Source organism: Priapulus caudatus, unplaced genomic scaffold (genome assembly GCF_000485595.1).
Source record: "Priapulus caudatus unplaced genomic scaffold, Priapulus_caudatus-5.0.1 Scaffold99, whole genome shotgun sequence".
NCBI classification, from domain to species: Eukaryota; Metazoa; Priapulida; class Priapulimorpha; order Priapulimorphida; family Priapulidae; genus Priapulus; species Priapulus caudatus.
Genome location: NW_014577160.1, coordinates 411,050 through 431,319, shown reverse-complemented (window position 1 = coordinate 431,319; position 20,270 = coordinate 411,050). Strand labels below are relative to the sequence as shown.

General features: G+C 50.1%; 2 protein-coding genes and 1 long non-coding RNA gene across 3 annotated transcripts in view; 1 reads left to right on the top strand and 2 right to left on the bottom strand.

The window, feature by feature from the left end:
• Positions 1 to 863: 863 nt before the first annotated feature.
• LOC106805079 (histone-lysine N-methyltransferase SUV420H1-A-like) lies at positions 864 to 18,038 on the bottom strand. The gene is made up of 4 exons (XM_014806558.1): positions 17,952 to 18,038; positions 16,193 to 16,314; positions 1,447 to 1,615; positions 864 to 977 (listed from the first exon to the last, which is right to left on the bottom strand). Exons 2-4 carry the CDS (start codon positions 16,306 to 16,308, stop codon positions 864 to 866), a joined length of 399 nt encoding a protein of 132 aa, XP_014662044.1. The 5' UTR covers positions 16,309 to 16,314; positions 17,952 to 18,038.
• Positions 6,368 to 8,024, bottom strand: LOC106805087. Its single transcript, XR_001393396.1, has 3 exons — positions 7,881 to 8,024; positions 6,990 to 7,141; positions 6,368 to 6,636 (listed from the first exon to the last, which is right to left on the bottom strand). It is a non-coding gene; the product is annotated as an uncharacterized LOC106805087 (long non-coding RNA).
• Positions 18,039 to 18,081: 43 nt separating the features above from the next.
• LOC106805086 (oxysterol-binding protein 1-like) overlaps positions 18,082 to 20,270 on the top strand; it is a 15,775-nt gene continuing 13,586 nt past the window's right edge. The window contains exon 1 of the mRNA XM_014806564.1: positions 18,082 to 18,165. Within this exon, the coding sequence (XP_014662050.1) occupies positions 18,086 to 18,165 (80 nt within the window). The 5' untranslated portion in view covers positions 18,082 to 18,085. The remainder of the gene's footprint in view (positions 18,166 to 20,270) is intronic.

Below are 20,270 nucleotides of genomic sequence, written 5' to 3'. Positions count from 1 at the left end.
AGAGAGAGAGAGAGAGAGAGAGAGAGAGAGAGAAACATAGAGAGTGAGAGAGCGAGAGAGAGAGTGAGAGAGAAACATAGAGAGTGAAAGAGCGAGATAGAGAGAGAGAGAGAGAGAGATAGTGGCATTAATTACAGATGGACTAGAGAGGGTGCGGGGTCTTCACTTCCATACACAGGTCACCAGGAGAGACGTCAATGTTCCACTTACAGATGTACGACTGAAAGAGGAGATATTATTCTTTCCACAGATGGGTGACTGGGAGGAGATACATTATGTACAGAAGAGTGACTGTAATCAGTGAACACATGTGTGAGGATCCACGCGAGACTCTACGTTCACAAACGAACTGTTCTAGCATTCGCTGGCGTTAGATTGCGTGAAGACTCACTCCTCCTGGTCTGATACGACCTACAAAATGCTGCTCTCCGACGTGCATCAACAAGCAAGAACGCACGATGTTGCTTGGTGCTTGGGTGCAAGCTGCCGACACATACAACAGAGGGTCTGTTGTCAGCAACGCCATAAATAGTTACGACTACCATAAGTTTGCTTCAAACTCCATCTACTATGCAGCGGCGCGCACCTATAGGCTCTAGACCAGGGGTTCTTAACCTGTGATCCATGGACCCCTTTGGGATCCATGGAGAGGTCCGTGGATGGGCTTCCGGGGGTCCGTGAACCCCATTGTACATGCAAAATTTTGTGTTTATGTGCTTAATGTGCATTTTTCTCGGAAGGGGTCCGTAGCTTTTACCAGATTCTCAAAGGGGTCCATGACTCAAAAAAGGTTAAGAACCATTGAGAGACAAGTGGACGATGGACCACTTTTCTCTCTTTAACTGCCAGGTGAAGGAGAGCCCTTACCATTTCTTCGACGCGCAGATCATTCCACCGCCATCCTCCATCGAGTATCGGTTGCACGACTGGATAGTGAAGCCCGCATCCTTGTCGTAGACACGCAGGTAGTGCACGAGCTGCACATAGAACACGGGGGCCATCATAAACAACAACGCTAACGACTTGTCACCATTAGCATCTCTAGTGCGGAACACTGCCAAAAACACATCACGAAACACTATCAAAAATCAAAAATATAATTAGAATGGTACGACAAAATTTGCACCGTCGATCACACTGATTACGTGTTGCTATCCGCATATTTAATGATAAGTCGCCATAATTTATTATAAGTCACCACTACCGAAGACGATATAAGAACGATACATTTGCATCTGCGGGTAGACCCTTGGAGAAATAAGAAGTAACAAGATAGGACCAGAATAGCCTTACGAAATTCTGTGTGCAATCAATTAAACAAGAGCAATCAAAAGTGTTCGATCGCGCTTACAACTGGTTCAGTTAACAGAGACTGCCATTCCGATGCTGGGTGCATTCATAAGAAAACCTTCGCTATTCATCCACACGGTGGCGCTAGTTACGTACATGCATCTTCGTCTGCTGCTGCTGGGCTCGCGTCTTCGTGAGAAAGAACGACCGCGCCCAGTCTCCCTCGAGGATCTTGTTGAGTCGTCTCTCGTAATCCTGGTCCTTGATGAACCCGCGGACGAGTTCTCCCATCTCCTCCCTCTGCCTGCCCTTCAGCGGCCGATGCCTGCAACAGAGATCGCGTGACAGTTACCTCGCTAACGACGCGCATGCTTCAGCGACCAACCACGTCAGTAGGCTAACGCAGCACCATCTCACTTTAGAATCAACCTGTCGAGCTCAGCTACAGGAAGTATCGAGGTCAGCCTACCACGTCGTTAGATACGCGAGGCAAATCAGCTGTTCGACGGTGCTAAGTCGCTTTGATTATGCGAGGTACTGTACGGTAGTCGAACTTTCGTGGGCACTTGATTTTTCGTTTACAGCTCAGAACTTTTTATTTTTCTGTTGTGAACGATGCCTACTCCAAGCCAACAGCTGGCGGCTCCATGAGATAGAAACTTTTATGCGTCGGCAAAACAATGAGGGATTCTTGAAACAGAAAAGTGCTGTATAAATATGTGTGGAGTAAATGTTTTCCGAAAGCTTGGTAGGGATTACGGCAATCATGTGTCATTTAAAGGCTCACAATGCGCATCCAAACGCTAATTACTCCAGTACTAGACTAGCAAATACTTCGTGGCATGCATAATCACACTACCTTATGACAAAATAAACTCTAGTTCCTCCCATTTCACTGCACGTTGTCTTAAAATAGGTATTTTGAAAATACCTCCAATGTTGTTGAAATTCTCCGATGTTGTTGACAGTTTTCCCAATCCCCAAGCAACCGTGCAGCGGTGCTGCGGTACAGCGGTACGGGCGCAGCAATGATAAAAACATGTGACGTCACGTCACCACTTCGAGGCTATTTTGTTTGGCAAACAGTCGGCGTTTGCGCCAGAATGCCAGTTTTCTCACCTCTTTCTTGTGGGTTTTAAGCAAACACGCAGTGAAATGGGAGCAACTAGAGTTTATTTTGTCATAAGGTAGTGTGATTATGCATGACACGAAGTACTTGCTAGTCTAGTACTGGAGAAATTAGCGTTTGGATGCGCATTGTGAGCCTTTAAATCACGTTTTTACAAATATCGTCACACAAATACGAATACAGAAAACATAGAGCACAGCCTCTCTCCTCCCTGTGCTTTATACAGCATCTACTTATCTCGAGTGCATATGAAACAAGACTGGCAGGAATGACACACTACATATCCAAGTTTAAGTGCAAACTTCATTGAACCTGGTTGTACCTAGCATGGCCAGCTAGTTTCAAATTGGTCAGTGCAGATTAGAGACAGATAAATAATATAGTCGGCGATTCTAGCACCGATTCAATATCAGCATGAATACCTAATCATATATATCCACACCAATACCTATATATTTATATTTATTGAATTATTTATTTAGTTATCTAAAGGTATAGAGATACCTATGACTAGTGAGATCTAATACGAGGTGCGATACTTGGAGTTCATCTTGTCATAAACAAATGTTTATTTATTTATAGGTATAACTGAACCCCCCCCCCCTGTACACGCCCCTGCAAGTTCGTCCTCAAACAAATTTCTTCAATCTTATGCACCACTCAGTGACTCCGAAATTCATGTCTCTCCCCCATTGCACTTCCCTGTGCCTTGCCTATCTATATATACACCCTATGTTCACTCCTGGACACATAGCCACGTTAACAACTTACTACAATGACACGATCGTCGACGCTTACGTTCAATTGGCAGTGTAGGTACATATCACTGTTTAAAATACACGAGTACACTAACGCGCAAACAAAAAAGCACACCGAATTATGTTAAATCATGTGATTTGCGGGAGCGGGTTTGCGCTCCACTGCTAGCGTTGGACAAAGCCGTGTAACGTATTATATTTACCAACCATGCGTTGAAATAACAGAATAACGATCCTCAGGTTCCCTCACTACTTCTATGCTGAGTTTTGCTAAGTTTACCTTTCCAAACAGTGGCACCGGTAGGCGTACACATGCTTATACACTATCAAGTAGCTCTAAGTCAAATTTGTAAAGGACCATGTTGTCAATGCATATCATGTAACGCGGTAAGCATTTCCATGTAGCTTTACTAAAGAGCGCACAGAGGGATGTAGGATGTAAGGTTGGCAATACAACTTGCTACTATTGTTGAAAGTCCTTTCAACAAACCATCGGTCATACAACTGACGCTCCACCGATAACAACTTAAACAGTTAAATGCAATAGACCGATTACTTAATTCGACTTCAGAAATTAAGTTCAGTGTGGCAAGACGCGGCACGAGAAAACGTCGAACCCCTGCCATAATCCTTGCAGTATCAGCCTGCGAATCTTTCGATATATAGTCGAGTGAACACTTACAGACAACATTGTGCATGGATCACCATTACGCACAATCGCAACTCCTCTAATATCAGATTCATTCCTATCGGGGAGGAACTTAAAAACCGCTTCGGAATCACCGTCTACATAGTAGTGTAATAAAATAAACATATACATGTATGACGGTGCTGCGTGACAACTCTCGCATCATGTCGACTATCCACACAGACACGCGTGCAGCCAACACAGTGGCAGTAACAACAACACCAACCGTGCGAAGCCTGCCTGTAGCATCCCAGCCTAACCCAACACGTAGCAGTCCACCTGCCAAGTGATTAGTCGAGACTCCTATAGCACACGTAATAGAAAATACTGTAGAAAATCGTGCCCCAGCGTACTGTGAAAGCACTACCATATCTACACACACGTTGTAGAAGTCGTCGTAGTGGTAATAAATGCGTGCTCATGCACCCGTAATGTCTCTGTGTGCACTTCTCTGCAAGGAATAAGTGCTTCGTAATAATTGATCTTCACAAAAATTCAATGCCGACTAGTAACTTACACCAGCTCAACAGCTACTGTCAGTACAATCACCAACATCAACATCAACACCATTATCATCACCATCATCATCATCATCTGCAGTTCTGCACCATCATCATTGTCATCATTATTACATATTACTATCTTCCGTCACGATCTATTAACCGACCTGTATCAACAATCAACACTCAGCGAGATATCTATGCATGCTTCCTTCACACGTTTACCTAACGCATAGCTGATAACTCGGGGGCCAACTCACCACCACGCTAGCAGGACATCGTGCCAGGCCGAATGCTGGTAACAAGAGGAAGAAATCGCACGATAATCTCCACCACGTCTTCCACGAAACCCTGATCTAAGACATCTTCTTGTCGGTCCGGCGCCACGATCGGCTCAATGGCACAGAGGACATTCCAGGGTCGATCGGCACACAGATCACCACCTTGGTGTCCATGACAACTGCCTCGCACACACGCACTGTAAATCTGGCCCGACTCGGTCGTCGTGGAAGCATAAACGGACATCTCGCGCGACTCGCACGCACGGCCGGACGGCCGTCTGTACGAGTGACGATTCATCCACGCCTGGTCGTCTGCGCTCAGCGGAGGGATGCCGAGAGGGACACCGGGAAGCGGAGATGGCTTACGTAGCGTCACGCGACCACGCTGGCCTCGCTCTCGCATTCCCGTCCACGCGCGGGGAGAGGGTGAGGGACGTCGCGTCGCGGCAGGCAAAACTCCGCCGCCGCCGCTGCCACCGCGAATTTCCTAGCGATCGCCCACGTCACGACGGGCACGCCACCGCGGCGCCCGCATCCGCCGCCGCCGCCGTCGCCATCGACGGCAGCTCGATGTCGATGCGGTCGCCGCCGACGATCAGCCGCAGCCGCTTGGTGGCGCCACCGCCACTGCCGACGCCTCGTCGGAGGTCGGGCTCGCTGCTGGAGTCGGAGGGAGACAGGGAGATGCCGTCGCTCGTTTCGCGCTCGGGCCTCTCCTTGCGATTCCGATGCCGCTTGTGCTTCTTCTTCTTGTGCTTCTTGCGCGCCGAGCGCGCCGCGGCGGCGCCCGCCGCGTCGTCGTCGGCGGGGTAGTTCTCGTGGTCGGGGAACGACGTGTAGACGACCTCGTAGAACGCCGCCATGCGCTCGGTCTCGTCCGAGCTGCGCCGCACGCGAATGCGAAGCTTCGGCAGCCGGTCGCCGCCGGCGCCCCCTGCCGGGCACTTCTTCAGCTCGTCGTCGCCGCCGAGGGCCGGCAGCCGGCAGCCGTTGTTGATGCGCAGACTGGCGTTGACGGTGGCGCCGCCGTGCTGCTCCTGCTGCGACGACGCAAGGCTGGGCGGCGGGCATTCGTTGTCTGGCAGCGCCGCGGCCGTCGCGAGACAAGAGAACAGCCCGCCGCGGTCATCAGCCGCAATCAACGTCAGCTCCGGCGGCTCGTCGCTATCGTTGCCGCCGTCAGCACCCTCTGGCGGCCTCGCCAGCTTCCCGTCGACGGCGACCCGGGCGTCGGGGGTCGAGAGGGCGCCGGCGTAGGCGTCCTGGCGGCACTGCAGCAGGCGCGCGCTCTGGCGGGTCTCCCGCGCGCCGGCGTGCTTGCGCTCGGGGTTTCCGTAGTGAATGTAGTAGTTGGCGCTGCGTGCGAGCGACTCCAGCTCGCTCGAGCGTATTGTGTGGTGCTTCTTGTCGTCGGCGCGGGCGCCCGCACGCAGCACACCGACGCCGGCGCCCCCTGCCTCGGCCTCGTCGCGCGCGTCGCCGTAGTGGATGTAGTAGTTGGCGTTCTGCGTGAGGAAGCGCAGCTCGTTGCGGCGGATGCCGCAGCGCTTCTTGCCCGGCACGCTGATGTGATCGGGGATCGGCTGCGCGCGCGTTCGCAGCCCCGGGCTCGCCTGCTCCGCCTGGTGGCCATCGCCGGCGGCGTCCGACGGAGCCTCGGGCGCGAACACCTCGACGGTCAGCTCGCCGGAGCGAGTCCGCGTGCGCATCGCGTGCTGCCCCCTGCCGCCGCCGTCGTCGTCCCCCAGAGCGCGCTGCCGCAGCTGCACGAGAACGTCCGTCTCTAGCTCCTCCTCCTGATGCTGTTGCGCGTCGCCGGGCAACCGCTTCTCTGTCGCCGTGGCAGCAGCGCATCGTCGTGCAAGCTTCGGGCTCGGGGCGCGGTCGAGATCAGAGTCGTAGAACGTGATCGCACGTCGCTTCAGGTCCTTTGTGCAGTACCTGCTGTTCTTCTGTTTATTGCCGCTGTCGGCGGCAGAGGTGGCGTCGCCTGTTGGTCGGAATGCGTATTGTTAGAATTATGCAGAGCAAAACAGAGCTAGATCGAGCAGCAAACAGAGGAGGTGGAACAAACATCGATGACCGCCGCATCAATGACAACCATTGCCACGCATGGAAATTTCAGACAAGCACCGGCATGCTTCAATCAGCAGCAGGTGAAGTTGACTAGGTTCCAGAAGTAGCTGCATGACAAACAGTGACATGGCTTTTTGTCGCTAAAAACCATGCTTCACACAGTACCCAGCATTTCGGTTCCCGCGCACATACACCTGACGCGGTCGACCAAGAGATCACTGAATCGGTACCACATGGCTTCGCACAGCGGCGCGCGGTGACGCTTACCTCCCGCGTGCGGAGAGCTCTCTCGCGACGACACGTTCGAATCGCTTCGCTGCTTGAGCCGGGAGAGTCGCTTGTCTGTGTCGCGTAGCTGATAGACGGGGTTCAACAGGTTCTGGTTGCCGTCGCGAGGTTTAAACGCGCCCGCATGCCTCCTGCAATGTAACACGTTAGCTATAGTACGTAGTAGAGGGAATGGGGGCAGACTAGAGGAAAGACCTCGCTGTAATTAATCGATAAATAAATCCCACCGACTTTCCACAACGACCCATATATCGTATTCAAAAGCCGCTCCTCCATTTCCTTTCCATATTTTGAATTGCAAATTATTTTTGAATCTTATTGTGATTTCTTCCTCCATAGCTAAATCATCTATCAGCGTTCCCTCCACAGCTAACTCCATAGCATAGATGCTTTCTCTATAGGTGCGACACCTATAGACTGGATTCGTATTAGTAGGTCTCAGGGGAGAGATAGTGAATATAGAAATCAGTTAACCCTAACCCTAACCCTAACCCTATCCCTAATTCTAAAATAAAACAAAATTAGCCAAAAAAAATATATTGAAAAAATAAATAAGAGACAAAATTAGCCAAATCAGAGCCGTTCCCCTAGCGGATCACTATCTCTCGGCCCTGTGCAATAATGGATTCGTGATGCAGCCGCTGAAAGGGGTGTAGTATGTTACTAGGCACTTCTAATTTAACATGATATTTAAATTTAATTAAGGGTCCAGGAGGTTAGGGTTAGGGTTCAGGGCAACTTTTTAGCCGGTTTTGCCATCATTCTTTAATATATATGTAAAATAGATGTTAAGAACTTAGAAGTGGCCTAGTTAAAACATCATCCTAATCACCCCTTCAGCCGGTGCGAATTCGTGTATCGTGCCCGAACCTCTCACTATCGTGCTGGCACTCTCGCAGTTTGCAGTTGTTGTCTCCGGGAAGAAGTCTCTTCTTCCGTAGGTAGCAGTTGATCTCCTCTCCCGCTCGATGTCTCGCAGCACCTTCACGCACGCCGTGTCTCTACCCGTCGACACAAACTGTCGCGAGACAGAGAGCGTCGATGACCGAACAGACGCGAAACGAGACGGGCGATCAAAATCTAGTCGCCGTCCGATTCGGTGGCCAGAAATCCGAGTGGTGTGTGCAGGGGCTGCGTGCAGAGGGGGGGGGGGCTGGTCTAGTGCACACCGCGGATTAGAGGGTGTGGATTTGAGTGCGAATGGGGTGGGGCGGGTTACAGGGGGGGGGGGGCTGGGGCGCTACACGCGGATAAGAGACTGTGAGTTGATGCCATGAGGGTGGGGGCGTGCAGGGGGTGGGAGTGGCTGGTGCGCACGACCGGATAGAGGGTGGGTGGAGTTGATGCATGGGGGGTGGCGTGGCAGGGGTGGGACGGTGGCTGGTAGCGCACACGCTGGATGATAGAGGTGTGATTGAATGCAGTGGGGTGGGAGGCGTTGGCAGGAGGGGTGGGGGGTGGCGTGGTGCCACACAGCGGATAGGAGATGTGATTGATGCATGGGGGTGGGGGCAAGTGGCAGTGGGTGGGGGCTGGTGCGCGACAGAAGAGGGTAGACGATGAGGGGGAGCCACTGGGCGGATGAGACGGGTGTGGATATGATGGCAGATTGGGGGGTGGGGAGGCGGTGGCCAGGTGGTGGGGTTGAGATGGGTGCGACGGGTACGCGGATAGAGGGTGTGATTGATGGTAGAGGGCGTGCAGGGGGAGAGGTGGCTGTGCGCCCACAGGAGGGAGCGGGCGGCCGGATAGATGGATGTGAATTGATGACATGGGGGGTGGGGCGTGGCAGGGTGGGGGGTGCTGGGCGGGCGACACGCGGATGAGAGGGTGTGATTGATAGCATGGGGGTGGGGGCGTGCAGGGTGGGGTGGCTGTGCGGCACACAGCGGATAGAGGGTGTGATGATGCATGGGGTGGAGGAGCGTGGCGAGGGGTGGGTGTGGCTGGTGCGCACAGACTGGATTAGAGACTGTGATTGATGCATGGGGGTGGGGGACTGTGCAGGGGTGGGGTGACTGGTGCGGCACACCGGATAGAAGTGTGATGTGATGCATGGGAGGTGGGGGCGTGGCAGGGCTTCGGGGTGGCTGTGCGCACGACTCGGAATAAGAGGGGTGTGATTGGATGCAATGGGGGTGGGAGGCTGCAGGAAGGTGGGGTGAACTGGTGGCGCACAAAGCTGCACGGTCGGCCGCCGCGGCATAGAGGGTGTGATTGAGATGCATGGGGGTGGAGGCTGTGCATGGGTGGGGTGGCTGCGTGCGCTACACGCGCGACCCTAGAGATACGTGATTGGATGCATGGGCGGTGGGGGGCGAGTGGACAGGCGGTGGGAAGGCGTGGCTTGGTGCGCGCAGCTGACCGATAGAGGGGTGCGTGATTGATGTCACGGGGGGGTGGGGTGCGTGGGCGAGGGGTGGCGGTCGGGAGCGTTGTGCGCAGCACCGAGTAGGAGGAATGGGTGATGATGCATGGGGGTGGGGGCGGAAATGCAGGGGTGGGGTGGGCTGGTAGCGCACGACCGGGATAGAGGGTGTGGATTGTAAGCATGGGGTGGGGGCGTGCAGGGTGGGGTTGGCTGGTGCGCACACCGGATAGAGGGGTGTTGATTGATGCATGGGGGTAGGGGCGTGCAGGGGTGGGGGTGGCTGTGCGCACACGCTGGATAGGAGGGTGGTGGGATTGATGGGCATCGGGGGTGGGGCGTGGCAGGGGGTGGGGTTGCTGGTGCCGGCACATCCTCGACGATAGCTGTCTCTCGGTCCCCCGGCGGGGGGGCCGCGGCCCGGGTAGAGAGAGTGTTGTGAAGCGGCGTGGCGCCTCCGGCTGGTCTGTCGCGGCAGGACTGGGAAATAGAGGGTGTGATTGATGCATGGGGGTGGGGGCGTGCAGGGGTGGGGTGGCTGGTGCGCACACGGGCGATGTAAGAGGACTGTGATTGATGCATGGGGGGGGGCGTGGCAGGGGTGGGGTGGCTGGTGCGGCACACTGGCGGATAGGAAGGGTGTGATTGATGCATGGGGGTGGGGGCGTGCAGGGGTGGGGTGGGCTGGTGCCACGACCGGGATGAGAGGTTGTGAATTGGATGCAGGTGGGGTGGGGCGTGGCAGGGTGGGGTGCTGGTGCGCACAGACGTGGAGGGATCAGCCCGCGGAATAGTAAGGTGTGATTGATTGGCATGGGGGTGGAATGGCGTGCAGGGTGGGGTGGCTGGTGCGCAGCACCGGATAGAGGGTGGTAATGATGCATGGGGTGGGGGTGTTGCAAGGGTGGGGCGGAGCTGGTGGCGCACGACCGGAATAGAGACTGTGATTGATGCCATGGGGGTGGGGGCGTGCAGGGGTTGGGGGTGGCTGTGCGCACCACCGGAATAGAGGGGTGTAATGAATTGATGCCATGGGGTGGCGGGTGGTTGCAAGGGGTGGGGCGGCTGGTGCGCACATCCCGGATAGAGGGTGTGATTGATGCATGGGGGTGGGGGGCGGTGTTCAGGGTGGGGTGGCTGGTGTGCACACCGGATAAAGAGGGTGTGAATTGGATGCATGGGGGTGGGGCGTGCAGGGGTAGGTGGCTGTAGCGCATACCGGGATAGAGGTTGTGATTGATGCATGGGCGTGGGGGAGCGTGCAGGGGTGGGGTGGCTGGTGCGCACACCGGATAGAGGGTGTGATTGATGCCAATGGGGGGTGGGGGTGGTGATCCGTGTCGGAAAAGTCATGGGGTGCAATTGGGTGGGGCGGGGTGAATGTGGTGACCCATGGTGGTGGGTGGTGATCGTGGGTGTATGAAGGCACAGTGGTGGGTGACCGCATGTGTAGTGGGGTTGGGATGGGCGCGTGTGCAGAAAGGGCACAGTGGTGGTGACCCATGTGTGGTGGGTGGGTGAGCGTGTGTGCAGAAGGCACAGTGGTGGTGACCCATGTGTGGTGGGTGGGTGAGCGTGTGTGCAGCAAAAGGCACAAGTGGTGGTAACCCATGTGTGGTGCGGTGGTGAAGCGCTGTGTGCAGAAGCACGAGTGGTGGTGAACCATTTGTGGTGGGTGGTGAGCATGTGTGTGCACGAAGGCAAACAGTGGTGGTGACCATGTGGTGGTGGGTTGCCGGTGAGCTGTCGTGTGCAGAAGGCAGCAGTGGTGGGTTGACCCAAATGTGTGGTGGGTGGGTGAGCATGTGTGCAGAAGGCGCAGTGGTGGTGAACCATGTGCGGTGGGAGGGTGGGTTACTTTTTTTTCACGGGAGCTCTTTTTCAAAAGTCTGTGGAAAAAATAGCTGCTCGTCAAAAGATTGTACGGAAGCCTATTTTGGAAGGGGCCTCACGGAGCGATTTATGGGAGGTTTGGAAGAGGGCGAATCCCTGGGGCATCGCTGTGGCCGGGGGTGTATCTGTTTTAACGGGTGGGTGGGGTGACGTGAGGGCTTATCCTGTTGCAGTTGTAAGGCCTGCGAGGTCGGTGGGTTGATGAAAGAAGCGGGGCCGGAGAACCAGCAGGCTGAGCGCCACAGTATCTTCCTGCAGGAGTACGATCAACGGCTGTAATAGGGTCCGTTCTCTCCCGCGTGCAAAAACTGCATCTCCTCCTTCTCCACGACAGCTCGGCGATCACGCCCACCAGGTAGGAAATCTCTCATTCTTGTACCTAACCAGGGAGAGAGCGAAGAGAAGAAAAGAGAAGAGAAGTGAGAGAGGCGTGATAGAGAGATAGAGAGTTGTCAGGGAGAGAGAGAGAGGGAAGAGAGAGAGAGAGAGGAGAGAGAGAAGAGAGAGAGAGAGAGAGAGTAGAGAGAGAGGAGAAGAGAGACGAGAGAGAGAGAGAGAGAGAAGAGAGAGATGAGAGAGAGAGAGAGAGAGAGAGAGAGAGAGAGAAGAGAGAGAGAGAGAGAGAGAGAGAGAGAGAGAGAGAGAGAGAAGAAGAGAGATGAGAGAGAGAAGAAGAGAGATAGAGAGAGATAGAGAAAGAGAGAAGAGAGACGAGAGAGAGCGAGTGAGCAGAGAGAGAGAGAGAAGAGAGAGAGAGAGAGAGGAGAAACATAGAGAGTGGAAGAGGCGAGAGATAGAGTGAGAGAGAAACATAGAGAGTGAAAGAGCGAAGATATGAGAGATGAGAGAGAAGAGAGATAGTGGCATTAAATTACAGATGGACTAGAGAGGGTGGCGGGGTCTTCAAACTTCCATTACACAGGTCACCAGGAGAGACGTCAATGTTCCGACTTACAGAATGTACGACTGAAAAGGAGATATTATTCTTTCCACAGATGGGTGAACTGGGAGGAATACATTATGTACAGAAGAGTGACTGTAAAATCAAGTGAACACATGTGGTGAGGATCACGGCGAGACTCTACGTTCACAACGAACTGTTCTAGCATTCGCTGCGTTAGATTGCGTGAAGACTCACAATCCTCCTGGTCTGATACGACCTTACAAAAATGCTGGGGCCCGTGCCAAAAAAATTAGTCTAACATTAACCTTAAACTTAAGTTTTGTCTCTAAAGCGTTGCAGAAACTTCGTAAAGTTAAGAAAGAATAAAAATTCTCGTAACTGTCTCTTTAACTTAAGAGATACTAGGACCCTCCTTAACTTTAATATTAAGTTGAAAATAACACATTTACACCACGATATACAATTTATAGTGACATTAATATATTTAATAATAATGAGAGTAAAATGTGTGTTTTTCTTGAAAACACTCAAAATCATTAATTATCTGACCGCTAATAAAAACAAAACAATACATTTATAAATGACGTATGGCATTTGTTCTCTTGTTCCAAAGTTTGCAACGGCTTGCCACGAGTTCGTCTGGCAGTCTCGTGTTAAGGCGTGAGAATTTGTCTTGTTGTGCAGGAATTAATTCATCGACCACCGTAAATATTTCATCAAAATTATTATTTATATGTGTTTACCTCATAGATATATGCATAAATTACTGTGATGTACAATAAATGTGTATGGAATTTGAAGTTTTGTGATCGATTCCCAGTCCAATCAGCTAGCCGTTGTGATTGAGTTCCTGTATCGTAAGTTTTTCAACTTAAGTAAGTTTAAGTTTTAAGTTGTTCTGGAACGCTAATTGAAAATTAACCTTAACAATTAACATATGAGACTTAAAAATTTAATTCGTAACTTACAAGTTTCGTGGCAACGGGGCCCCTGCTCTTCCGATCGTGGCATCACAAGCAAGAAACGCAACTGATGTTGGCTTGGTGGCTGTGGTGCAAGCTGCGACACATACAACAGAGGGTTCTGTTTCAGCAACCGAGCCCGCTGTGGTCGCGCTATCGGCTCGAGCGTGCGTTGCGGGCGCGGGCTCCAACCATAAGAATAGTTACGACTACCATAAGTTTGCTTCAAACTCCATCGTACTATGCAGGCGGCGCGCACCTAATTAGGCTCCTAGACCCAGGTTCTTCAGCCTGTGATCCATGACCCTTTGGGAATCGCAATGAGAGGCCGTGATGGCTTCCCGGGGGTCGTCGAACCCCCATATGTACATGCAAATAAATTTTGTGTTTATGTGCTTAATGGTGCATTTTTTCTCGGAAAAGGAGGTCCGCGGTAGCTTATTACCAGATTCTCAAGGGGTCCATGAACTCAAGAAAGGTTAAGAACTCAATTGAGAGACAAGTGGGAGACGATGGACCACTTTTCTCTCTTTAACTGGCCAGGTTGAAGGGAGAGCCCGCTTACCATTTCTTCGGACGACGCGCGCAGGATCATTCTCATGCTTTCCAACCGCCCATCCTCGCATGAAGTATCGGTGCCACGACTGGAGTAGGTGAGCCGCATCCTTGTCAGTAGACACGCAGGTAGTGGCACGAGCTGGCACATAGAAGCACCGGGCGGGCCATCAATAAACAACAACGCTAACGACTTGTCACCAATTAGCATCTCTAGTGCGGAACACTGCCAAAAACACATCACGAAACATCTATCAAAAAATCAAAATATAATTAGAAATGGTTACGAACAAATTTTGCTACCGTCGATCTACGACTGATTACGTGTTGTCCTATCCGCATATTTATTGATTAATCGCCAAATTTATTAATAAGTGCACCAACTACCGAAGACGATATAAGAACGGATACAATTTGCATCTGGCGGTAGACCCTCTGGAAGAATAAGAGTAACAGAGATAGGACAGAATAGCCTACGAAAATTTCTGTGTGCAATCAATTAAGACAAGAGCAAATCAAAAGTGTTCGAGTCGGCGCTTCACAACTGGTTCAAGTTAACAGAGACTGCCAATTCCGATGCTGGGTGCATTCATAAGAAAACCCTTCGGCTATCATCCCACTGACGGTGGCGAGCTAGTTAGCGGTACATGCATCTCGCTGCTGCTGCTGGGGCTTTCGCGCTTCGTGAGAAAGAAGTACCGCTGCCCCAGTCTCCCTCGAGGATGTTGTTGAGAGTCGTCGTGCTCGTAATCCTGGTCCTCTGATGAAGCCCAGCGGACGAGTTCTCCCATCTCCCCCCTCTGCCTGCCGCTTCAGCGGCCGATGGGCCATGCAACAGAGGATGACTGCGGGACAGTTACCGGGGGATGCTAACGACAGGCGCAATGCTTCAGCGACCACCCACGGTCAGTAAGGCAACGCAGCACCATCTCACTTTAGAAATCAACGCGCGGCGGCAAGCTATCAGGAAAGTATCGAGGTACGCTACACGTCGTTAGATACGCGAGGCAAGAATCAGCTGTGGGTCGGACGGGTGCTGAAAGGTCGCGTTTGATGATGCGAGTACTGTGAAACGGCTAGTCGACTTTCGTGGGCAGCTTGATTTTTTCGTTAGCAGCTGTCAAGAACTATTTAATTTTTTCTGTTGTGAACGATGCCGTACCCCAAGCAACCAGCATGGCGGCTCCATGAAGATAGAAACTTTTGATGCGTCGGCAAAACAATGAGGGATTCCTTGAGAAACAGCAAAAGTGCTGGTATAAATATTGTGTGGAGTTAAAATGTTTTCCGGAAAGCTTGGTAAGGGATTACGGCAATCATGTGTCATCTTACAAGGCTCAGCAATGCCGCATCCAAGAACGCCGAAATTACGTCCAGTAACTCACAGACTAGCAAATACCTTCGTGGGCATGCATAATTCGACACTACCTTATGACAAAAATAAACTCTAGTTCTCGCAATTTCACTGCACGTTGTCTTAAAAAGGTATTTTGAAACAGTATCCCTCCAATGTGTGTGCTTGAAATTCTCCGGGATGTTGTTGACAAGTTTTTCGCCAAATCCCAAGCAGACCCGGCAGCGGTGTGCTGCGCGTACATCGCGTACGGGCGCAAGCAAATGATGAGAAGAACAATGTTGACGGTCACTCACCGACTTCAGAGGCTTATTTTGTTTGGCCAACGAGTCTGGCGTTGTCGGGCCAGAAGTGTCCAGTTTTCTCACCGGTCTTTCTGTGGGTTTCAAAGCAAACACCGCAGTGAAATGGGAGCAACTAGAGTTTATTTTGTCATAAGTAGTGTTGATTATGCATGACACGAAGTACTTGCTTAGTCTAGTGACTTCAGGAGGAAAGTTAGCGTTTGGATGCGCAATTGCTGAGGCCTTTATATCATCACGTTTTTTACCGAATAATATCGTCACAGCAAATACAATACAGAAACCATAGACCAGCCTCTCTCCTCCCTGTGTGCTTTTATAGCAGCATCGTTAGCGGTATGCTCGGAGTGCATATGAAACCAGACTGCAGGAATGACACACCCACATTATCCAAGTTTAAGTGCAAACTTCATTGAACCTGGTTGTACCTAAGCATGCAGCTAGTTTGCGAAAGTTGGGTCCAGTGGCAGATTAGAGACAGATAAGATAATATAGCGGCGGATTCTAGCACCGATTCAATATCAGCATGAATATAATCATATATATCCACACCAATGACCATATATAGTTATATTTATTGAATTATTTATTATTTAGTTTATCTAAAGGTAACGAGATACCTATGACTAGTGAGATCTAAGATACGAGTGCGATACTTGGAGTTCATCTTGTCATAAATAAATGTTTATTTATTTATAGGTATAGTGATACCTAGGACTAGTGAGATCTAATACGAGGTGCGATACTTGGAGTTCATCTTGTCATAAATAAATATTTATTTATTAATTTATTTATAGGTATAGTGATACCTATGACTAGTGGCATCTAATACGAGGTGCAATACCTGGAGTTCATCTTGTGTGTGATGAAGCCGAGGTAGGGATCGACGAGTAGACTGGTGGCGATGTCATCGTTCTCACTCAGCTCCCTCGGCGTCATGCTGCCATTGACTGTAGGCATCTCTCCCTTCAACGCACGTGCACATATATGTGATTGAATACTTTCATCGGATCTCTATAGTTCACATAAAAATACGTTTATCTCAGTTAGATCCATAATAAGTTATAATTACTTACAACGACGAAATTTTCGTCAGAGAGATATATATCGGAGAGATGGACGAAAATGTCGTCGTTGTAAGTAATTATAACTTATTATGGATCTAACTGAGATAAACTTATTTTTATGTGTGCACATAGACACAAAGATCTACAAACGTACAACAGATAGCAGCAGTACTGAGGCATCAGACTGCCACTAACCAAAGGGGTCTTTCGTCCCACACGCACAGATGCAATTATATTTCTATAGTTCTACACAATACGCTCTTGATAACATGTATACTGACAAGTAATCATTGATGTCTGATGTCCTCCCCTTTCCCCTTCCCCTCCCCCATTATGCCATTGAACCAGCTGTTTGCATCTCAATCCCCCCCCCACCACTAGATACAAGTATGTTACCCAACACGGTAGATATATATATATATATATATATATATATATATAATCCCCTATTCTGTTTGGTTACACATTTGTATTGCAAGCTGTAGAAACAGCTATTTGCATCTCGACATCCCCCCATACTAAACAAACCTTAAATATAAAACTACCTACAAAAATAATAGAAATGCAAATGTTGATCGCTTATTTTATTTTGTACTGCATCATATTTGATCACTGCTATGCTTAGTTTTGGTGGCTAGTAATATGTATGACAGGTTCGAAGTATTTTCATGTAAATTTTGTTACGACCACATATACACAAATATTACAATACTATCACTATCAGCAATAAAATCCAACTCAGCCTTTGAGCTCAAGTAAACTGCATTAAACTTAATAAATAATAACCAAGGCTAGTGAGTAGTGGGCATTAATTTTTAATAATTAAGGCTTATACAATCCTTTGTTTTTATTCACCCCTAAATATACGGTAGCAATATAAAAACAAGGCGTGAGGAATCGAACACATGCCAGCACAAAATAGTCTAGCATTAACAGACTAACAGTGGCAAATAGGATTGGTAGGTGTCTGGGTTTTACCCAGAATGAGTCAGAGCTGCTGGATTAGACCGTCCACGCAACAAAATCTTACGGCAATAGTAAACGTAAACCTCTAGAGGGTTTACTGCAGTTTGATTTTTCATCGACGATCGTGGCTATGTATAAATTAATAATATAATTCGGTTACTCGTATAACCCTCACTTGTTAACCATGGCAGCATTCAAAGTATTACAATAAAGCCACAACATAAGTGTCATAACGTCAGCCGTCTTTATTTACATAGTTTTGTACGATACACGACTAGCCTCCTGTCTAGTCTGCATAGTACAGTCCGATACTTTTGACATAAACTGTACGCCACATGTACATTATGTACGGTACACATTTAGATCTGTGATTTGTAAATGTATCTTATTGCAAATGCTCTAATTTTGCGTCACATGTGACCCGTTGGCTGGATAGGTGTTGTTGAGGTTTAAACAAGAAGATGGACATCATTAGTAACGACACAATCACCGAGAGAGTAGCAGGGATCAGGCTCAACTTGACCCCACATAACTACACTTTCCCGCAATTAATCGCAAAAACAACCATACCTAAGTTGAAGAAGAAAGATGCCGCTGCAGTATGCACTGGGTTTTGGATCTCCCTATTAACTTAAACACGGAAATATCATCATGACGTGGTTCAAGTTGAGGTTATTTCTTTGCTAATTTCTCTTTACAAGCCGATGATGACGTTTCACACACCAGTTTTCCTGAAACCACACAAAATAGTGCAGAAAATAATTGCATATTATGCGTTATACAGGTAAAAATATGTAATGTAAAATGATAAAATCTTAAGAGTAATATCTCACCAGTATGGGTAAACTTAATAATAGTTGCAATTACTAAATAATATAAAGGAACTGCCTCGCGCATGAATATCTGACGCTACTAGCCAGCGTAGACTGGTCCCATGTCCTTAAAAGTTATCGAGCTACTGCGCATGCGCTCACCACAGCAAGCTAAAACCAGAGCATATAAATCAACGTTGATTTATAATAGCTCTGCTAAAACCAAATACCTATCCTATACATATGTCTTTTTAGATATGTCCATCCATATATTATACAGTGGCGTAATTAGGGAGGGGCAAAGGGGCCCCTTGTCGATAAATTTTTTTTTTTTAAATGGGAAGGAGCTAGGTTGGTTCAATGGTTGACAGGTCAACAGTCCCGGGCCCCCCACTCAGTGTTATTTAGGCTGGGTACGCATATATGCTCGTTCCCTCCCTTTGAAAGCACCCCCCTGTCTCAGGATTGCCAAAATTTCTGAACCCCCCTTTCGCGGGCTTTTTGCGGGTTTTTCCTGCCTTGGAGACCCCCTTAAATCCGGAACACTGCTCCTAATCGGGAACTGGGGGGCAATATTTTTACTTTCAAAATGAAATAATCCTGAATGATCGAGCTTTCCAAACTAGCAGGAATTTCAGGAATTTGATCCCGAGATTTGATAAAGTTTTCTATGATATTCTAGATGAAAGAGAGAGATGAAAACCACACCTTTTTTAAAGAAACCTCCGGGTGAAAAGTCAAAATTAATACACCCCCTTTTTTACAATTCTTGGGCCGGATTTTGTCGCGCGAAAAATACCCCTTTACCGAAGATTTTGGGAACGCGCATGCGGTCCCTCCGACCTCGGAGTGGGGGGCCCGGGTCAACAGTACACATGACCGACGCCCTGCCCCAAGGACTAGTCTATATAGATCTATGGGCCTTGCCCTGCCCCATGGCTTGGAAGCGTTATTTTTATTTGTGGCACAGAATGTCCAATCCTATATAGCTCTAGAACTATAGCCCTCCGCTCCGCCGCAGGCCAATATGAACACCTTTTTATTGGGACAGGTCAGGTGTATTTTAGGGCGCAAAGCGGTTTGCGACAGTGTCAGGGTTTCAAGGTCCCCAAGACACCCCCTACCCAGTTCCGAGACGAGTGACCCCCAACCCCCGGGGGGTTCGGAGATTGGTTTTGTCAAGGTTTGGTGTCATAAAACCGTGTCTGTATTTCTGGCTTCAGCAGTGAGGTAGGGGCTGTAGCAAAAGTGTGTGGGAAGTGACTATACGCACGGCGGCCGTGTGGATCAGATTCAATATGGCTATATACGCACGGCGGCCGTGTGGCGGACTCAATATGGCTAGGAATGAGGAAGGGGAGAAGGGAGAAGCTGGTGGAGAAGGAGGAAGGGGAGAAGGGAGGCGGTGGTGGAGAAGGAGGAAGGGAGAAGCTGGTGGAGAAGGAGGAAGGGGAGAAGGAAGAAGGTGGTGGAGGAGGAGGGGAGAAGCTGGTGGAGAAGGAGGAGGGAAGAAGGGAGAAGGTGTTGGAGAAGGAGGATGGGGAGAAGCTGGTGGAGAAGGAGGAGGGGGAGAAGAGAGGTGGCTGGTGGAGAAGGAGGAGGGGAGAAGGGAGAAGGTGTTGGAGAAGGAGGAGGAAAGAAGCTGGTGGAGAAGGTGGAGGGGAGAAGGGAGAAGATGTTGGAGAAGGAGGAGGGGGAGAAGCTGGTGGAGAAGGAGGAGGGGGAGAAGAGAAAAGGTGGCGGAGAAGGAGGGGAGAAGCTGGTGGAGAAGGAGGAGGGGGAGAAGAGAGGTGGTGGAGAAGGAAGGGAGAAGCTGGTGGAGAAGGAGGAGGGGAGAAGGGAGAAGGTGTTGGAGAAGGAGGAGGGGGAGAAGCTGGTGGAGAAGGAGGAGGGGGAGAAGAGAGAAGGTGGTGGAGAAGGAGGGGAGAAGCTGGTGGAGGAGGAGGGGGAGAAGGGAGAAGGTGGTGGAGGAGGGGCAGAAGCTGGTAGAGAAGGAGGAGGGGAGAAGCTGGTGGAGAAGGAGGAAAGGGAGAAGGAGGGAGAGAAGGGAGCTGGTGGAGGAGGGGGAGAAGGGAGA

Bases quoted from the DNA above. Each gene is read 5' to 3' on its own strand.
- LOC106805079 (XM_014806558.1), bottom strand. From the start codon at position 16,308: ATGCCTACAGTCAATGGCAGCATGACGCCGAGGGAGCTGAGTGAGAAC. The intron at 1,616-16,192 runs GTATTGCACCTC...TCTCTGTTGCAG, and splicing joins ACACACAAGATGAACTCCAG to GCATCGGCCGCTGAAGGGCA. The intron at 978-1,446 runs GTACGTAACTAG...TTCTATGTGCAG, and splicing joins AGCAGCAGACGAAGATGCAT to CTCGTGCACTACCTGCGTGT.